This window comes from Rutidosis leptorrhynchoides, chromosome 7 (assembly GCF_046630445.1).
Source record: "Rutidosis leptorrhynchoides isolate AG116_Rl617_1_P2 chromosome 7, CSIRO_AGI_Rlap_v1, whole genome shotgun sequence".
Taxonomy (NCBI): domain Eukaryota; kingdom Viridiplantae; phylum Streptophyta; class Magnoliopsida; order Asterales; family Asteraceae; genus Rutidosis; species Rutidosis leptorrhynchoides.
In genome coordinates, this window is record NC_092339.1 from 136,292,205 (window position 1) to 136,313,415 (window position 21,211).

The 21,211-nt window shown below is 33.6% G+C and overlaps 1 protein-coding gene across 1 annotated transcript; it reads left to right on the forward strand.

Annotated features, from left to right (window-relative positions):
- Window positions 1-1,359: 1,359 nt before the first annotated feature.
- On the forward strand, window positions 1,360-8,803 carry LOC139856853 (phospholipid-transporting ATPase 1-like). Its single transcript, XM_071845564.1, has 7 exons — window positions 1,360-3,048; window positions 3,416-3,722; window positions 4,527-5,193; window positions 5,615-5,738; window positions 6,417-6,636; window positions 7,123-7,581; window positions 8,331-8,803. Exons 1-7 carry the CDS (start codon window positions 1,596-1,598, stop codon window positions 8,536-8,538), a joined length of 3,438 nt encoding a protein of 1,145 aa, XP_071701665.1. The 5' UTR covers window positions 1,360-1,595; the 3' UTR covers window positions 8,539-8,803.
- The last annotated feature ends 12,408 nt before the right edge of the window (window positions 8,804-21,211 follow it).

The window sequence follows — 21,211 nt, forward strand, 5'->3', positions numbered from 1 at the left end:
GTATGTGCAGATACCATTGATCGGGGCTAATGCCGTGGTAGGAAGAGCGTTTGGCGTTCATGAACTAGGTGATGACCTTGGAAAGGGTATAATTTTATATTTCTATTAATTGTCATTCGTATTATGTTATTACTAATATGAATATGAATGTTATGTTATATAATTTATTGATGATTTGTGTCGGTTTGAAATTAGGTGGTCACGAACTTAGCCTCTCCACTGGAAATGCAGGCGGGCTACTGGCTTGTGGTATGATATACATAAAGGGATTGAGGAATCATGAAGGCACCAGAGGTTCAATCGCTTCGATTAATAGATTCATATCAATTTATTCGAAAACGATTTAACTTTTTTAAAGTATACCATATTCTGTCAGTTTTATGTTATCTTCATTGTGTAGTCGTAAATGTTTGATAATGTGGATTTATTACTTCTGATATCAGGTTTAAGTTTTATGAGGTTTTATAATGTAGTGTTTTTATGTCTTATTTAATGGGTTGCTGCATGAATGATGTAAATTTTCATGCTTTGGACGCATTGTTGTGGCACATTGTTCTTAAGTAATAGAATGCCGAGTAGGAAGACAAATACAAAATGTAATAATAGTGTGCCACTCCTGGTATGGTGAATGACTATCGGTTGCGTATGATAAAATTGTTTTTCGTTGTAGTTTGTATGCCCAAAAAACAGCAGGCAAAATGTGTCATGCGAATTGCTAGCTAGCGTTAAAATCGCATAAACCTTAATGCAGCAACGCGCTAACCCTCAATTCCTGTGAGTCAGATCCATTTTTCATCTAGCTTGGCTTGTAAAAGGGAATTGATATGTACACAATCACTTTTTACACATACACAACCAAACATTCTTTACAGTATTGTACTGTACAACACTGTAAAGCATATTTGGATGTGTATGTGTAAAAAGTGATTGTGTACGTATCATCACCCTTGTAAAATGGGTCGAAGTATTCCAATACTCCGTGGGTTTAGTTTGGAACACCTGATTGCGTGATTGATCTCTGACAATTTTATTACAATTGAATGTCCAAACCTTCCTTTTTCAACGACACACACTCTTTGCATCTCTTTCTTCCAAGATTTTTTGTTTTCTTCTCAGGCCGGCAATTCATTCAATTTTCCTTTTATTTTTGCGATCCATCGTTGCACCCACTACCTAATCTTTTCTTATTTTCCAATTCCAATTTAGGTTTAAATACTTGCAACTTATTATATAAAGAAAATGTCTTTAGATCTCCCCCCATATACACACATCTATCATCTTTATATCATTACCGTAGCTCAACAACGTAAGTAATTCCAAAACCCTTGATTTATTTCTTCTAATTTATTACAATTTTCTCTTGGGATTTTCGTCGAACACATTGAATGCGCATCCAATTATCATTTATTCAGTAGATATAATATTAAATTTTAATGATACATGTGTATCTGTTTTAGTTTAGTTTAGATTGGATTCATGTTGAGTTTGTTGGACTTAATTTAGAGATAAAGGTTGGTGTGATGGTCAGATCATCACCATAAATCGAACCAATTTGATCTGTATCTCGATCATCATCATCATCATCTAAATCAGGTATGAGTTTAGATGATGCACAATTTGTTAATGGTAACTCTCAACAACAATCGGTTGGTTCGGTCGATTTGGGATCTAAAAGAGTATCACATGGATCTAGAGGAGGTGGTGCTGATTCAGAAGGGTTTAGTATGTCCATGTCACATAGGGATATTAACGATGAAGATTCTAGGTTGATTTATGTAAACGATGCTTTAAAAACAAACGAAAGGTTCGAATTTGCAGGGAATTCGATTAGAACAGCTAAATATTCGATTTTTAGCTTCTTACCTAGAAACTTGTTTGAGCAGTTTCACAGAGTTGCATACATATATTTCCTTATTATTGCTATCCTCAATCAGCTTCCGCAGCTCGCGGTTTTTGGGCGAGGTGCTTCTATATTACCGTTGTCGATTGTGTTGTTAGTTACAGCGATTAAAGATGCTTATGAGGATTGGAGACGGCATAGATCAGATCGAATTGAAAACAATCGAATGGTGTCTGTTTTGATTAATGATAGATTTCAGTTGAAAAAATGGAAAGATATTCAAGTAGGCGAGGTTGTTAAATTTTCTGCAGATGATACAATTCCTTGTGATATTGTGCTGCTTTCGACAAGTGATCCAACTGGTGTTGCTTACATTCAAACCATAAATTTGGATGGGGAATCGAATCTAAAAACACGTTATGCGAAACAAGAAACGCTTTCGCGGGTCCCGGAAAAGGATAGAATTAACGGGTTGATTAAGTGTGAGAAGCCGAATAGGAATATTTATGGTTTCATGGCGAATATGGAAGTTGATGGAAAGCATTTATCACTTGGCCCATCGAATATTGTGCTTCGAGGGTGCGTGTTAAAGAACACGAATTGGGCGGTAGGTGTTGCGGTTTACGCTGGAAGCGAGACAAAAGCTATGCTTAACAGTTCGGGTTCACCTTCAAAAAGGAGCCGTTTGGAGACCCGAATGAACCGTGAGATTATATTGTTGTCTGTTTTTCTTGTTGCTTTATGTGCGGTTGTCTCTGTTTGTGCTGGTGTTTGGTTAATACGCAATGAAGATGATCTTGAAATCATGCAGTTTTATAGAAAAAAGGACTACTCTAAGCTGCCAGTCGAGAACTACAACTATTCTGGTGTGGCTATGGAGATATTTTTTACTTTTTTAATGTCGGTGATTGTGTTTCAGATTATGATACCGATTTCTTTGTATATATCTATGGAGCTTGTGCGTGTTGGTCAGGCTTACTTCATGATTAGAGATGATAAAATGTATGATGAAAGTTCAAACTCTAGATTTCAGTGCCGAGCGTTAAATATAAATGAGGATTTAGGACAAATAAAGTATATATTTTCTGACAAAACGGGTACGCTAACGGAAAACAAAATGGAATTCAAGTATGCCAGCATTTTTGGTGTAGATTATAGTGGGGAGAAAATTAACATTGATGACGAACACCGGGGATACTCCATTCAAGGTATCACATAATTTTCTCTATTTGTCTCCATTTAGTAAGGGTCGAAATGGACGGGTCAGGTAGGGTTGAACCAGAACTTTTCTTAGAAGTGATTAAAGCATGAGTTATAATTACAAAATTAATATTGTTACAATTTATTGTAATTGAATAATGATGACTTAAACTCGTCTGAGCCTTTCCCCTTTTAGCTAAATTTCTTGATTTGATTTTGACATATTTGAGATAAAACGTAATGAAAGTTGACCCATTTCTGAATTAATCAGGTTTGTCACGTTTGACTCATCTATAAGTTGGCCCTGTTTGTGATGCTATATGTGTTCTTTGTTCAGTGAAATGTAATAATTTTCATATCATTATCTGGTTTCAGTGAACGGGCAGGTTTGGAGACCAAAAATGAAGGTAGTTGTTGACAAGGAGTTACTTCAACTATCACAAAATGGAAAAAATACAGAAGCAGGCAAAAAGATTTTTGATTTTTTTCTCGCTTTAGCTGCTTGTAATACAATCGTGCCAATTGTTGTTGACACATCTGATCCTGCTGAAAAGCTGGTAGATTATCAAGGAGAATCGCCAGATGAGCAGGCACTCGTGTATGCTGCAGCTGCTTATGGTTTTATGCTTATGGAACGAACCTCTGGTCATATAGTTATTGATATTCAAGGAGAACGAACAAGGTATGATAGTAACTGTTTCAGCTTTGGCTTAGATATTTTCTTAATCGTATCCGTTATGTTATTCTTATGTCTAATCTTATCATGATTATGTTCTAGTCAGTGTACTCACTAGGTCCATGTACTCGATAGATCCGTGTTTTAAATTAGTCTGGTTTACTCTTTGACACACCGTGGTCCAAATATTATCAGAAAAGATAAAAGTTTTGAAGTCGAATTTTGTTTTGGAAATTATGTAAGATATAGTAAATTTACAGATTCTAAATTTGATTAATGGTCTATATAGTCTTATTAATGGTCTATATATAAATAAATAAATGCACAAGTTAGCCTATCTTTTTCTATGTAAATGCTTTTATGAATTCTACTTCCTTAGTCCATAAGGAATATTGAACTCTACACGTTTCATTATCCCCCAAAACTGTCATTTTCAGAAAGTAATAGTAAGATGGATGCGATGTTTCTAAGTTGCACCTCCTTTTTTGAATGATTGGATCGAGTGATATGTAATTTTATTCTTATCATGAAAAGGTTGTGCAAAAGTATACATCTTTATGTTCCCTCTATATATAAAGGGGATCCTTTTTGGTACCAAAGGGGTACTTTTTAACTCCCTTCTTTATTTTACTTTATATTTACATCTTTTTTTTTTTTTTGAAAGACTTTATATCTATGCCTTTAGAATTTGGACTCCAATATTTATATTTTAATTTTTATATCTATGCCTTTAGAGTTTAGACTCCAATATTTTTTTACTTGTAGTTGGTTACTTCTAATTTGACAAAATTTCCAATTATGACATCACAGATTTAATGTTCTTGGAATGCACGAGTTCGATAGTGACCGAAAAAGAATGTCAGTTATATTAGGATTCCCTGACGGTACCATAAAAGTCATCGTGAAGGGTGCCGACACATCCATGTTCAATATTATCGATAAATCCGTCAACTTGGATATCATAAACGCAACTAAATCTCATCTCTATTCATATTCTTCAATTGGTTTAAGAACCCTTGTTGTTGGAATGCGTGAATTGGGTGTTACCGAATTCAACCAATGGCAATCTTCCTATGAGACAGCTAGCACCGCCGTAATGGGTCGGGTCGCTTTGCTCCGTAAGGTCGCCATTAATTTAGAAAAAAATATCGAAATAGTCGGTGCATCGGCGATAGAAGATAAATTACAAAAGGGTGTTCCGGAAGCAATCGAGTCTTTAAGAAAGGCGGATATGAAAGTTTGGGTTTTGACTGGTGATAAGCAAGAAACTGCAATTTCAATTGGCTACTCGTCTAAGTTATTAACCAGTAATATGACTCAAGTTGTGATTAATAGTAACTCTAAGATGTCGTCCAGGCAAAATTTGGAAGATGCATTGAATACATATGGTGGTCCCGAAAGTAATGAAAGTTCTCTTGCCTTGATTATTGACGGAACGAGCCTTGTATATATCCTTGATTCCGAGCTTGAAGAACAGGTGATTGCTAAATGCTTTGAACCCATTGGTGGCAATTTGGGTGGGTAATGTATTCAAGTTGCTCTCATCTGGTACGGGTGGAGATGGGTCAGATTAGGAGGGCCTAAAACCTTTTTTTTTTTGTCCAAAGTTTCAACCTTTATAAATAACTAATGTGTCAAATATAATAACAGAAGTTAAGCTGTTTTAATAATAATATCACGTCGTCTTTTACAATATAAAGATTTAGGTGGTATTATGGAATATGGATAAAAAGTTAACTTCCGAGCTACTTTTGACATGTTTGAATTATTATTTTTCTATTTTAAGGCTAATCTTTTGAACCCGTTCATGAGTAATATGGTTGGAATTGCCACCTACACTTTCCTTTGTTTGACTTAATTCTTTATATACAGAATTTTCTAAGTCTTTCATGTTTCAGCTATTTCAATTAGCCAGTAATTGTGCTGCGGTACTATGTTGTCGAGTTGCTCCACTGCAAAAAGCTGGGATTGTGGCACTGATAAAGAATAGGACGGACGATATGACCCTTGCCATTGGGGATGGTAAGCATTATTTCATGTGTTAGTGTCATGAGATGTTTAACTGAAACGACAAGTACTATAACTTACTTCATAATAGTAGTCGAATCCCGTTTAAAGGTGGCAAAAGTATTCCGCGTGCAAGTTGGGTAAGAGGTCAAAATGGAAAGTTTTAGTATGGTTGGGATGACCCATCAACAACTTTTTCTCCACTTTATTTATTTTTTAGAAATAGCTAGTTTGTTAACTATGACTACAAGAACTGTATTAACGGTTTGATCAAGTTGAGTGAATGTTGGAGGTGTATGCATTAAAATTACACTGGCAATTTCAACCCAAACCGACCCATTTAGCCCTTTAGCCGATTTTCTTACAAAATAATAATAATTTGAAGTATTAAACAAATTTGAAATAACTCAAATTAAACCGCTTATAAGTAAATGGATTTAAAATGTTATCTTGAATACCATGTCCTCGTAAAACTAAATTATGCTGTACCATCCACACCCACTGTAGTAATAAAGTTTCCTATAAACCTAACATTATGAATGTTTTACTTTAATATCGTGAATTGTGAAAACCGCATCTAAATTTGGATTTATCTGTCTGAGTTAAACAGTCGATATATATCTCTAAATCTAGAATAATACTCCCTCGTATCAGTTTGAGTCTGATGATAAACATTTCCTTTAAATTCTGTAGGTGCAAATGACGTTTCAATGATCCAAATGGCTGATGTTGGAATTGGAATCAGTGGCCAAGAGGGTCGTCAAGCTGTGATGGCGTCGGATTTTGCTATGGGCCAGTTTAGATTTCTGGTTCCTCTTTTGTTGGTCCATGGACATTGGAATTACCAGCGAATGGGTTACATGATACTCTATAACTTTTATCGGAATGCAGTGTTTGTCTTCATCTTATTCTGGTAAGTATGTGTAACTCCACTTAGAAAGATATAAAATGAATCTTTAGATTTTCTTTTTTCAGTTTTATATATATACTTGCTATAAGCATGAATTTTCCTAGTTGCAAATGCTGCAGTGTACAAAAAGAGAAAGAAAAAAAAAATTCTTTATATTTTGTATTTTTAGTTAGATCGATAGTTTACTTGCTCTAAGCATGAATTGTTGTATTCCATCTGTTTAACTTTGGATGACCCTTGACCCATATGAACTGTTTCCATTTAAGCTGAATTTTACCTTCATCCGTTGGACTGGTAAATTATAAAAAAATAATTTGCAATTCAATGCATAAATGGGTCGACATTGTAACTGTTAGTGGATGTTGATATTTCATAACATTCTATAATTTTTCATCTTTCATACTCTTTGTGCAAGATCAAGAATCCAAGTATTGTTCTTTTCCTACTGTAATTCATTTTCTGATGTATACAATATACAATTCTGTCCAGGTACGTGCTGTTTACAGGTTTCACTTTAACCACAGCTATTACAGAATGGAGCAGCGTATTATACTCCGTACTCTATACATCCGCACCTACAGTTATCATCGCAGTTCTCGACAAGGATCTAAGTAGACGGTCTCTAATGACGTATCCTCAGTTATACGGGGCCGGACAACGAAACGAAAGCTATAACGCAAAGTTGTTTTGGCTTACAATAGCAGATACGTTGTGGCAGAGTATCGTTGTCTTCTACGTTCCTCTATTTGCGTACTGGAGAAGCGATATCGATGGTTCGAGCTTAGGTGATTTGTGGACACTAGCAGTTGTGTTTCTTGTTAATATTCACTTAGCCATGGATGTTTTTAGGTGGACTTGGATTAGTCATGCATCGATTTGGGGGTCCATTATTGCGACTTGTGTTTGTGTTATCATTATCGATGCGATTCCCGTTTTACCCGGTTACTGGTACGTTAAACATTTCTTGTTAAATTTCTGCGTAACTCCTTTTAGATGACGGTGTTTTAAATGCTATATACTTGCATTGTGTAATTTTAGTAATTATAAGAAGCTAAATATCTGAATAATATGATTTAGGAGGTTGTATGCATTAAAGATACACATTGGGTGACTTTAAATCCATTCGACCCGTATCATGTTCCCTTTAATGCAACTTTTCTTATTCTACTCCTTTGATTTGCTAGAGATAATGCATAGCCTAATCAATTTATTCATAAGTAAGAGGGTCAATGTTGTCACATCAAGTATTTATGATTTATAACTCACTCTGCGTTGAAAGGGATTCATTTTGACTTGTTCTGTAAATTATTCTAAATTAAAATTTACGGTTTTTTCTAACGACAACTTTTAGGGCTATCATTAACAAGCTAGTAAGTGTTGTACATAGCGGTTAATTGTTATTTTTAGGGTGTCAGTTATTCAGATGTGCAACACTTTTAAGCGTGTTAACGGCAATCTTTTCAGAGGTGTAATAAAAATTTAATTTAATAGTTGCTATTTCAGGAAACACTCTAGAAGAAGTTATTATGGCAGTGTATGCATGATACGGAAATTTTTATAAAAAAATTATTGGAAATTTTTAGATTTGCCATGGCGCAGCCTATATCTTGTTTTTATTTTGCAAATTCTAGGAAATATAAAGAATATATATACAGCACTAAATATGAAACTAATGAAACTGAATGTAATAAATGCAGGGCAATCTTTGATCTTGCAAGCAAAAAATCATTTTGGATATGCTTACTTGGCATACAAATAGCAGGCGTAATACCTCGATTTGTTATAAAGATGTTCATACAACACTGTAAACCTTCAGACATTCAAATAGCAAGAGAAGCCGAAAAGTATGGCAATGTAATGGAGTTAAGTGGTCAGGAAATAGAAATGAATCCGCAACGGAGATAACCCATGCATAATTATTGTAATTTCTTCGTTTTGTAATATTCTTTTTCACATATTCTTTAGGTTGGTAGAGAAAAAAAAATTTCTCTCGCTCGCCTGTGTTGTTAGTTGTGTAGTTGTGCTCGTTGAGTATGTAATCTTTTTTTAGGTTTGTATTATTGTAGATTTACCATTATTTACAACTCAAAACTCGATGCGTTTTGCGTCAATGTTTTCCTTGAAGTTAGTCAATCATATACGAATACAGATGTATGTTTTTCCTTTTAGTAAAAACCTTACCTGACTCAAGTTTTTTGTTGAAGTATATGGATTAATTAGGAGTGGTAACAATAGTAATGGTCAAATTCAAATTAGCTGTTTTTGCGAACTCATTTGGAAAGGCCAGGGTGCCATGGCTGCCCAAAAGTGGTGTTGTCCTCTGTTTTTAACTTTTTCGTCTCAACAAATCTATCTTTTGCTTTTGACTGATAAAACATGATGTATATTTTAGATTTTTTCCCAAATGGAGCTCTTTAAGTATGTTGTTAGGGTGGTCCCATCTGTTATGTCTTCCAAGCCGTCGTCCTCTTAGTCCTCGAGAACACCATTGGCATCAAATAGTCCAGCCTTTAGTCCTTATCCATGTCTATTTCAATCATATTTGTGGACGGAGGATTATGTTATATTGTGTGGTACCTTTTACTTCTTTAATTGTACATTTAATTAATTAATTAATATAGTGGGTCCAAATTTATTTGTGAAAGTATGTCATTGTTGGTAGTGTTTAGTCCTGAATAAATCCTGCGAAGAAAGTGCTGATGTGGCACTAACGTGGCGGCTAATCCTGGGAAGAGAGGAACTTCACCAACCATTAGGAGCACCCTTAATATGGATTAAAATATTGTAGTACATAGTGGTTAATTATTGATATATGAGTGACGAAGTCTAAAATTACGTTTGGGAAAATTCAAAATTTATAGTTTGGAAAATTAAAAGTGGTGAAATTGTACATGTAAATGTAAGGTGCTGTTTGTTTTTTAAGATGTTAAGAAGATGTGGTCTGAAGGTCTGTATACTGAATAATGAAGACTGTTTGTTTTTATGTCTGCAACATAACTTAATTCTGTCTGCAGCACTTAGAAGCACATTTCTAAGTCTGCGAGGCTGCAGACATAATAAGACATTATTTTATCTTATGTCTTCAGAAAAACAAACTGTCTGCAGTAAAAACGTCTGCGAGCGCGCAGACATAATACATAATAAGGTCTGCAGACAGGAAAACAAACAACACCTTAATGTCTATTGGGTCAAAACGTGTAAGTTTGGCAGGGACACGCTAACCCTGTGTGCCGTAGCACCCACCAATCCCACCCCGAAAGAGACCTGTGCCGGAAAAGTACCTCCTCCCAGTACCCACAGTGACGGCAAGGCGATCTTTACCCCAGCTAGCTAGCCCCCCGAAGCACCTCATAAATTTCCCCCTGGAGGGAGAAATAATTCCATGCGGGGCGCCCAGACTGAGAATCGAACTTGCGCCTTTCTTGGGTCAAAGCTTCCCCCACTGTGGGCCCAGGGATCAAAGGCATCGGGTACCACTGAGCAATAAGCTCGTTGGTCCTAAATGTCTATTGGTGTCTAAACCGTCTAGGGTTTTTTTTTCTTTTTTTTTTAGTTTACTTCGAATATAATTTTTTTTTTATCTAGTTAACTTAAATCTCATCTGTTTAAACTAAATGAAATACAGGTATTTTTCAGCAGCGAAGCCCATATTACTTTTTAATGTTTAAGAATTATAAGATATGTCATTTAGATGTTTAAATAATTTTTGAAACATTTTCATGAAAAGTTGTACTCATCTTGTATTCACATAGACCAATTGAATTAAAGAAAGAAAAAAAAAAAGAGCTAGCACGAATCGTCTTTGGAGCGTAAACTCCTGCTAAATGAAGTTGAGCCCGCGGCGTGGTATGTCACGATTACCAATGGTCCGTGATTGACATCCATCATCACCCATTCAACATAAACAATTGCACCCTTACGAGTTTTGTATTTTTCTTTTTCATTTTCTTTACCGACACTTTTTATTTACCTTTTTATTTTAAGCTAAAACACCACACTTTACTTAAGTATCAAAAAAAGGTGGTCATTGCCACATAATGAATAAGGTAAAATCAAAGAGATGTTCAACAAATGACATTGTAATTTAAAACATTAGAAAGTTTTGATTCATTTGTTTCTTTTATGCTTTATTATGAAGAGATAGATCTTTGGGGGCAAATGAGAATCCTACCCACAAAGCTCTAAGTTATATATAGAAATCATAAAAGCAAATTTTCAAGACACAAACCAATTTATTAAACAGACATAGGTGTATGCATGGTATAGAACTGGACCAAACTAGTTCGGTTCAGTTTTGTCTCAAGTCCTAATTTATGGTAAAAAGTTGGACCGAGGACTGGACCATATATTTTCGGATTAGTCTGGTCCGTTTCAGTTCAGACTAAACAGGCAAAATGTGGATCGGGGACCAGACTGAAATAGCTCGGTTTGGTTGGAGACCCGCTCGGTTCTTGATTTTCGATTCCGTTCTTCGTTTTATCCCGAACCGTGTACACCCCTAATCAAACATACCTGGATATTTAATTGTACTCAATTTTACATGATTGGGAGAAAAGTCTAGGATAGAATTGAGAGAGAAGTTTATATATTTCAATGTCTCTCAATCGAATATATTATATAGACAAATTCATATGACATTCCATTAAATATTTTTATCTCAATTATTATGTGACGACCAAGTGATATTTCCACACATCATTTTGATTTATTCTCTACTAATTTATTGCACTTCCTAAAATACCCTTATCATAATTATTTTGATTGTTCCCATTTAATTATTACGGAGTACTTGATAGTTTATACTTTATTCACTTCTATTTCATTCATATTAAAAAATAATAATTTTACATGTTTTAACAAATTTGTCACTAAATCACTACCTAATTCACCACTTAATAATTATTTAAAGAGAAATGTCACTAACTAAATGTGACATTAGGATATTTTGAACAATTTTGTAACAACAAAACTTATCACTAAATATTCACCACTTAATAACTATCTAAATGAAAATGTCACTAACTAAATGTGATATTAGGATATTGATAGTTATGCGAAGTGTATATAAAATAGCTTAAATTTTAGCAGGGAAATACTATTAAATACGATACAATTTTACACAAGATATTTATTTATTTATTGAATGGATATACTTAAACCTTGCTACAACACTTATAGGCAGTGTACCTAATCGTACAGTAGTGTAGTTTTTAGTAAGTCCGGTTCGTTCCACAGGAAAAATCTTTTAATCAAAGCTTAACGCTATATTAGTTTAATTTATAAAAATACAAATATATATATAAATAATATTATTATTATAAAGGGGGGTTTTTACCGTTTAATGACCGGTTTGTCGATTTTAAAACTTTAGTCGCAGTTAAAACTAAATGTAAAATATTAAATAAATAACAGACTTAATTTAAAGCGTAAAGTAAATAACGATAATGAAATTGCGAATAATAAAAGTGCGATAAAATAAACTTGCGATAATTAAAAAGTACGATAATTAAAATTGCAATTAAATACAATAACAATAAATAAAAGTGCGATAATTAGAAGTGCAATTAAATATAAAATAAAGGAAATTAAATATGAAATAAAAGAATTATGCTTATTTAAACTTTCGTAATCATGATGTTTGACGTGTTGATTTTAGTTTTATACCCATGGGTTAATTGTCCTTTGTCCTGGATTATTTAATATGTCCATACGGATTTGTCCATAATAGTCCATCAGTCATAAATATAAAGAGCGAAAGCCTTCGTCAAATTATTCTTATTCCCGAAGTCAAATATTCCAACTAATTGGGGATTCGAATTGTAACAAGGTTTTAATACTTTGTTTAATGAATACACCAGGTTATCGACTGCGTGTAAACCAAGGTTTTACTACTTTGTTAACAATTACACCAATTACCCTTGAATGTAATTCACCCCTGTTTCAACAAGTCTATTAACTATTAATCCAGTTCCGTGTCCGGTAAAATGAATAATTATTGGTATTTATAGATATCCCGCCCACCGTACCCAGTCAAGCGTATGTGGTTATATATAAATACGTCGAATTATAAGTTTGTATATTAAATTAACAAGGTATTGTTTAGTTAAGATAAAACCCATTAATAGCCCATAGTCTAATTTCCACAAGTGTCGTTCTTTTATCCAAACCCCAATTATGGTACAAAGCCCAATTACCCAATTTTAGTAATTAACCCAACATCATGATTACTTCGGTATTAAATAAGCATAATAATAACTTAGCTACGAGACATTAATGTAAAAAGGTTGAACATAACTTACAATGATTAAAAATAGCGTAGCGTTACACGGACAGAATTTCGACTTACACCCTTATAACATTCGCTAACATACCCTTATTATTAGAATTAAAATTAAAATTAAATTTAAAATATAAATTATAAATATAAATATTACGTATAGATAGATGGATGGATATATATGATATTAAAACTCGTCGAATTTCGCTGGCTTTTATAGGGATTTTTGTCCAGGGGGACTCCGCGACTCGCGTAATTTTTGCACTGCAAACTCCGCAACTCGCAGAGTTTGCTTTTACAGCTCACACAAGTTTGGAGCCTTTCTTGCCGACGGTTTATAATATATTATATAATATATAAATAATTATAAGAATTATTTAAATATTATATTATATTTATGTGCATAGTTGACTTGTAATTTTTAGTCCGTTGCGTCGAGCGTTGAGAGTTGACTCATGTCCCGGTTCCGGATTTTCGAACGTCCTTGCGTACAATTTAATATCTTGTACTTTGCGTTTTGAATCTTGTACTCTTGTAATTTCGAGACGTTTCTTATCAATAATTGGAACCTCTTTGATTGTATTTTGTACTTTTGAGCTTTTTGGTCGTTTGCGTCTTCAATTCATCGAATCTATCTTTTGTCTTCACCTTTTATTATTTAAACGAATATCACTTGTAAATAGGACAATTGCAACTAAAAGCTTGTCTTTCTTGAGGAATAATGCTATGAAATATATGTTCGTTTTTAGCATTATCAAATATTCTCACACTTGAGCGTTGCTTGTCCTCAAGCAATATAGTCTTGAAATACTAGAATCACTTCTTTATTCTTCACACTTTGTACATCAGTGATTTCTATACGGCGGTATAAACAATGGTAGTAACGATATGGTTTACAGTCTCACATGACTATAAAAATTTAGATCCATTAAGGAAATTGGATCTTTATGAAAACATTTGATTTTTTGAAAATTTTAATCTAGCTTTTACCCTAGATAAGTTTTCCGGAATAACCCTTCACCGGTGTTTGCAAAATATTTTTGTGGGTTTGGTGGGTTTCAGATTTGAAAATTTTAGCTGAAAACTTGCGGTTTTGTGTCACCCACTTGCTAACCTTGTATTAGGAAAGCAACACGTCCAGTATACTTGCTCCGTATATTACCTTTCAGTAAACTACCGTCCGGTTGTAAAGAAAAGCGTTGAACAAGCAACTGTTAAGGCAATGTCCCCTGACATGCTTTTAATTATGGTCTATAACGTGTCAGACGCAATTACTATCCTTGATAGGAGCAATAGTAAAGCTCTCCCTTATGATTTTTCGGTCTGGCACAAGGTCCTGTCTTTGACCATGCTATGCAACCACCGTTCTTACGGTTGACACCCGATTTGGTTCAGGTGACCTAATGAATTCCAGGTGAATTCCTAGGATTTTACGTTCAATGGTAATGAACGCATTAAAAATGGGTTTTCAGAAAACAAATCGGTTTGTAATTTTGATCAAAATATTTTCTCGTTCAAGCTCGAGTTTAGATATCATTGAATTCCATGAGTTTGTAATTCTCAATCTTTAAAGTCAATCTCTAGGATTGAGTAATTTCAGTCTTAAAAGCTGATTTTTAATCTTTAAGGAGATTATCCTTTCTGGGGATCTGATTCATTAGTCTTATCAAGCTAATTTGCACGGTGCCCCCCCCATTTTACGAGATAAATCCTTCTCATGGTTAGGATAAATCTGACCACTTGGTGACCCTGTTTTATGCTGAGGTCTGTGGATTTCCTGCTGATTTTAGTGATGACTTTTCTAGATTTTTCGTCAACCTACAGCTGGTCTGGACGACAACTTCCTGACCTAAATCAAGAAGCGCGTTTCTTTTTCGGAAGACTTTACTTCCTTTTAATGATGGAATTGATTCATCGTGTAGATCCATCTCTTCTTTTCTTTCATCGGGTAAAACAGTTTAGTTTAGTCCAAAGCAAAAGTATTTTCAGTTATTTGTTACAGAAATATGTGACATATGTTTAAAATATCTTGGTAAATTTTCCCACACTTGGCTTTTATTTTCCTTTTTATTGTCCTCTATTCCATTTTAAATGAATTTTAACATTTTGGTTTGTTTCTCAATTTATGTCCTTTTCGAGGTAACAATAATTTCGGTGTTAAAACCTAGTTTTATCGTTCATAAATATGTATAAACATGATTTTGAGTTCATTTAATTGAAAATTTTGAAAAATTTTACTAGAATTGGGTAGTCAGTATATAAGACTAGGGCTGTTCTTTATTATCAGAGAGCACTAGATTCTAATACAACTACTACTTTACTAGTATTTCTAATGGTAATCAAGTGTATAAAGTAAAAAATTTAAAATCCGAAAGAATTTAACCCCTTTCCACACTTAAGATCTTGCAATGCCCTCATTTGCAAGAAATCAGTAACAATTTAAATTATTGAGGGTGATTTGTGTGAAAATGATTAAATTTTACTAAAGTTTTCAAACATATTGGCGTTTGTTTGCTGAATGATAAATGGTGCATATCATTTGTTCATTCCGTCTTGTTGTTATATCACATTTATTTTGCATCTTGTCGTCAAAATTAGTTGCTTTTGCTGAACTTAATGCCAGTCTTTGAAAATGCGTTGTTTTACCCTGTTGTGTACATAAGATAAACTGCAAACATATATACATATTTTTGAAGTTTGGTATATTACCCCACATTCAAAAATTATTAAAATCTAATAAAAAAAATTAGAAAATTATAAAAACTATTACAATATTAACATAAGTATTAAATGTATTACAAATAATAAAATAAATAAAACTAAGTAGACTAGGGATGATACTGATACCAGTAGGGGTTCCATGCATAACCATATGTGTTATAAAATGCTTCGGCAGGGTTATACGTAGGATACGGTGGTTGGATCTCTATAGACCAGGGAGGAAATACGGACGATGGAGTAGGAATATAGTTTCTACCTATTTGTTGGCAATAAGCTATGATTTGGTTTTGATGAACTTGCCAATCTTCAAATGCTCGATGTCTAGCATTTTCGTACTCTTGTGAAGCTATAAACCTTTGCATTTCTGTCATTTCATTTCCTCCTCCCACATTACCTGGCTGTTGGTTTCTCTCAACCTGTGGATGTCTACCATGGTATTGTACTGCGGCGTTATTTCGCCTCTTCAAAACCTTCGCACCATGGTATACATTTAAACCTATTGTATCGTGGGGTTCTGGTTCTTCGACTAATAATCCCCCCCGACTTATATCCACATCGAGATACTCAGCAATCAAAGTAATAAATATACCACCTCCTATTATGCTATTCGGTCTCATCCCCCTAACCATAGCTGATAAATAATAACCCACACAATAAGGTATACTTACAGCGCTTTGTGGGTCTCGAATACACATGTGGTAAAACAAATCCTGTTCATTTACCTTTTCCTTGTTCTTACCTCGTTGTGTAATCGAATTGGCTAAAAACCTATGAATTACTCTTAATTCAGCTCTATCTATATCCAAATAAGAGTAATTTCCCCCTTTAAATCGGTGATGGCTAGTCATTTGACTCCATACACCATGCGTATCAAAATTTTCGTCTATCTTTCTACCATTTAGTATCAACCCTCTACAATCGGCAGATGCTAACTCCTCAGGCGTATATATACGTAAGGCCTGAGCCATGTCTAGTAAAGACATGTGGCGCATCGAACCTCCTAACAAAAATCTAATAAAAGATCGATCGGTTAAACTAGCTACCCGATCATTTATTTCTATACTACACAACAATTCTTCACACCATACTTTATATACAGGTCTACGCATGTTGAATAAATGTACCCAATCGTTAAAAGTAGAATTACCATACCTCTGTGTAAGTAATTCCCTAATTGGCTCGGCCAATTCTACAGCTTCTAACGGTGCCCATTCTATTACCCTAGGTACTTCAACAACTTTAGAATGAAGAGTATGCAAGCCCCTTTGGTATTTTGGATAATCTATCCAACGTCTGTCAAATCTCAAGTTCGGGTGCAAATCTTCCAAGTGCATATCAGAAAATGTCATAACTGGTTGTAGTAGTTATCCACCTCCTATTGTTCCGCATTCTCAGCAGGAGCATTGCGAGCTTGGGATGAAGATTCACCCCTTTCAGTCTACAAAACACATCAAACACAATTTTTGTGCATCCAAATATGCATTAGTGTCAGCAAAATCATCAATCAAAATAATTACAATGACATGATCAATTTATATCAAACTTATGCTCATTTTCATATTTTTATCAAATCTACACTTTTTCAAATAAGCATATACGAAAATGTTCGCCAAGTTCATAAGCATTCAACTCAAATAACATGTCAAAATAATCATTACTAGCAATTAAACAAGTTTCAAATGGCATTATCTCTCAAAAATCAAGTTCATGAATTTTAGACTTGAAAAAGTCCACTTTAATTCTCAAAATCATGTTTAGGCTCAAGGTTTGGATCATTTAACTACCTAAACATGTTACACTACTTAATTTAGCAATAATTCATGACAAAAATCGGCCATAACCTGTTTATATCAAAAAGCCCCAAATTGCTCAAGAACACAAACCCTAGATTACTCAAAATTTGAAGTTTAAGGCTTCTAATCATGTTAAATAGCATTAATCTAGGTTATACAAGCATAATACATAAGCAATTTAAGCATAATTACACTAAAAAACATCAAAATCGAATTGGGTATAAAATTGCTCAAGAACACTAATTTTCGGATTAAATGGTGTTTAGGTGTAGAAATTTACCGTTTTTCTTGAGTAATTCCTTGATAGCATCCTTCTTAACATGATTTTAGTAAAAGATTTGATGAAAAATGGTCAAAAATTGCGAATTTGGGAGTGTTTTTTCGTGTATTTTCGGGTGTTTTTTTCGCAGTATTTGGTGTGGTAGTGTGCAACTGAGCTGTTCTTTACGTTTTTATTTTTTTTTTTGTAATTTGGTCTCTCCACGAGTCGTGGTATTTGACTCTTCAAACTCCACGAGTCGCGGCGTTTGATTTTTTTTTTTTTATAAAAAGATTAACTTATAAAACAATTATTTAATAAATTTAAAATTTTGTTTTCCTTTGTTATTTAGGACGAGGTCGATTCGGATCGATGTCCTAGTCCGTCCCTCGACAAAATTTTAAAATTTGTCCTTTTGTAGCGATTGTTTTAAAAGCTTAGATTTTTGGGTTTTTTTTTTTTTTAATATTTTTGGCATACTTTAATTCAATAAGATTAAAAATAATGATAATAAAAGTTCTCGTCCCTCCCTCGGGTAAAGCAATTTCGGTTCAAAGACCTAGTCTTCAACTTACGACGAATTTTAAAAATCATATTTTTAACTTAGCGACATAAAGTAAATTTTTGTTTTTAAATTCACACAACTTAAATTTAAAAATGCATAAAATTAAAAATTTACACCAAACTTAATTAAAAATGCATAATATTAAAAATTCACACCAAACTTATATTATATTTTTGTTTTTATATATACAAACTTATATTAAAAATATTAATTTTTCAAATATTGACAAACTTAAATATATTGATTTTACAGAGTTCACAATATTAATTTAAGATTTATATATTAATTTTAAAAACATGGTAAAAATAAAATTAAAAATTTTTTTGGTCTTTTATCCCACTTTAATCAATCAAATATTATCAAAAATATGCGCCCCTCTTTTCGGTAAAGTAATTTCGGTTCCATGACCTAATTTAACTCATGACGAATTTTTGAAATATTTTGGGTTGATTGATTAAAGATATTTATACCTTAAGAATAAACGTTAAATTTCGCAGTGATGTAATAAATTTTTGAATGATATCAATAATTTCGGTCGCCAAACCTAATTTTATTCAATACCAATTTAATACTTTATAGCGAACAAATTAGCGTTTATTATCAAAAGGTTAAAAAAAAAAAAACAACTGTACAGACTTACCTGTGAGATAGTATTCTTAGTTATATGATCTATCCCATTCATAAGATAGTCGGTTTAATTAGTTTTCCATAGCTACATAGGCGTAACCTCGAGCATTCAGTGTTTTTTCTTCTAAACATATGAACGGTCCGTCTCTGCATAAAGTAACAAATTCGGTGTTTGAATAGGTTTGATTATTTGAACATTTACCTCCATGTGACCATTTTCCGCATTTGTGACATCTTTCTAGGTGTCGTGCTCTTCTTTTTGCTGCGGATTTTGATTTTCCTTTACCAAATTGTAACTTATTATCTTCGCATCTGGATTCTTTTCTTACTCCGTCCAATCTTTCTCTGATTACTGATACTATTTCACTCGGAAGTGTGTCATTATTACGTTTAGTGATCAAAGCGTATAGCATTAGACCATGGTTTAGTTCACAGGAAGTCTTCATTTCGTAAAAACCTAAAAAAATAAAAATTCAGAATGGGGGGAGAATACTAGTTCTTTAGGGTCTGCTAGGGAAAGACCATTCAGGTTCCATTTTCGAGAACTACACGAAAATAGAAAATCTAACTCTAACAGAAATACATAAACCTCCCTATACTTAGTTGAAATTGTGATTAACATTATTTTCAATTGAATCATCAACAACTTGTATATCTTTGACTTTTACTTCAATCCATTTGTTGATTTCCTCCATAACTTTCACAAATTCAACTAACATCGCCTTTTCATTTGACGATAAATTGGATATTAATCGGTTATATAACTTAAAGTTTCCTTTAATCTTAGCATCGTGAATCCATTTATAAAGTTTCTTCGTTGAACTGTTAAAAATGGGTTCATCTAATTTCGTATCATCAACGGCATTCTTTGTGATTGGATCATCATTAAGTGTTTCTTCATCTTCCCCACACTTATACGTTTTTATTGGTCTAACAGTTTTGGTTGGTGGAGATCTAAACTTTCGGTTCACAAAGGTGATCGATGTATCACCATTCCTAAGTGTCATTCTACCTTCTCTTACATCAATGAATGCCTCGGTGGTTGCTAAAAATGGGCGACCTAGAATTAGAGGAATATCAAGGTTTTCCTCCATATTAATCACTATGAAGTTTGCAACAAAGGTCAAACTTCCCACGTTAACAAGTAAATTATTTGCTATTCCAACCGGGTGTTTAATGGTTTGGTCAAATGATTGAACATCTATTTTGGTTGGTTTTAATTTACCCATGCCTAATCTTTTGTATAAGGAAAGAGGCATAATATTTGCACTTGCTCCTAAATCTGCGAGTCCATTATATACAGCACCATCATTAAGCAAGCAAGAAATGATAAATTCACCCGGGTCTCCTGCTTTAGTAAGTCGAGTTGGTTTGTAAACCTTTTTCGGGTGTTCTTTCCTTGGTTCTTTCACTTCTATTTGAATTTCTTGTTCACATTTTTCTTCGTTTCTTGGAATGGGAGGTTTGTATAAGAATTCTTCTTCATCACTCAAATTTGAATCCTCCTTATATTCTAATTTTGATTTTTCATATGTTGTTGATAACATATTTATGTTTTCATTTTGAAGGTTTTCTTGGGTGGTGAAATTATGATTAACTTCATTGTCAACTTCCATCGGACCATGTATGTAATGTTTAACTCTGTGACCATTAACTTTAAATTCAATCCCATTTGAATTTATTAATTCTATCGTTCCGTATGGGAAAACTCTTTTGACTATGAATGGTCCAGACCATCTTGATTTCAATTTTCCAGGAAATAGCTTGAATCGTGAATTGAAAAGAAGAACTCTGTCTCCTTCTTTAAATTCTTTTGAACTTCTGATTCTTTTATCATGCCATTTCTTCATTCTTTCTTTATAGATTAACGAATTTTCGTATGCTTCATGTCTTAATTCTTCTAATTCGTTTAGTTGACTTAATCGTAGACGTCCAGCTTCATGTAAATCAAGATTACATGTTTTCAAAGCCCAAAATGCTTTGTGTTCAATTTCTACTGGAAGATGACATGCTTTTTCGTAGACGAGTTTAAAAGGTGTGGTTCCAATTGGAGTTTTGTAGGCTGTTCTAAAAGCCCAGAGTGCATCCTCCAATTTTATGGACCATTCCTTCGGATTTGATCCTACGGTTTTTTCTAGAATACGTTTTAAAGCTCGGTTGGTATTTTCAACTTGTCCACTTGTTTGTGGATGATATGCGGTGGAGATTTTATGAGTTACTCCATATCTTTTAAGAACTTTCTCAAGTTGATTATTACAGAAATGAGCTCCCCGATCACTTATTAAAGCTTTCGGTGTTCCAAACATTGCAAAAAGACGTTTTAAAAAGTTGACTAC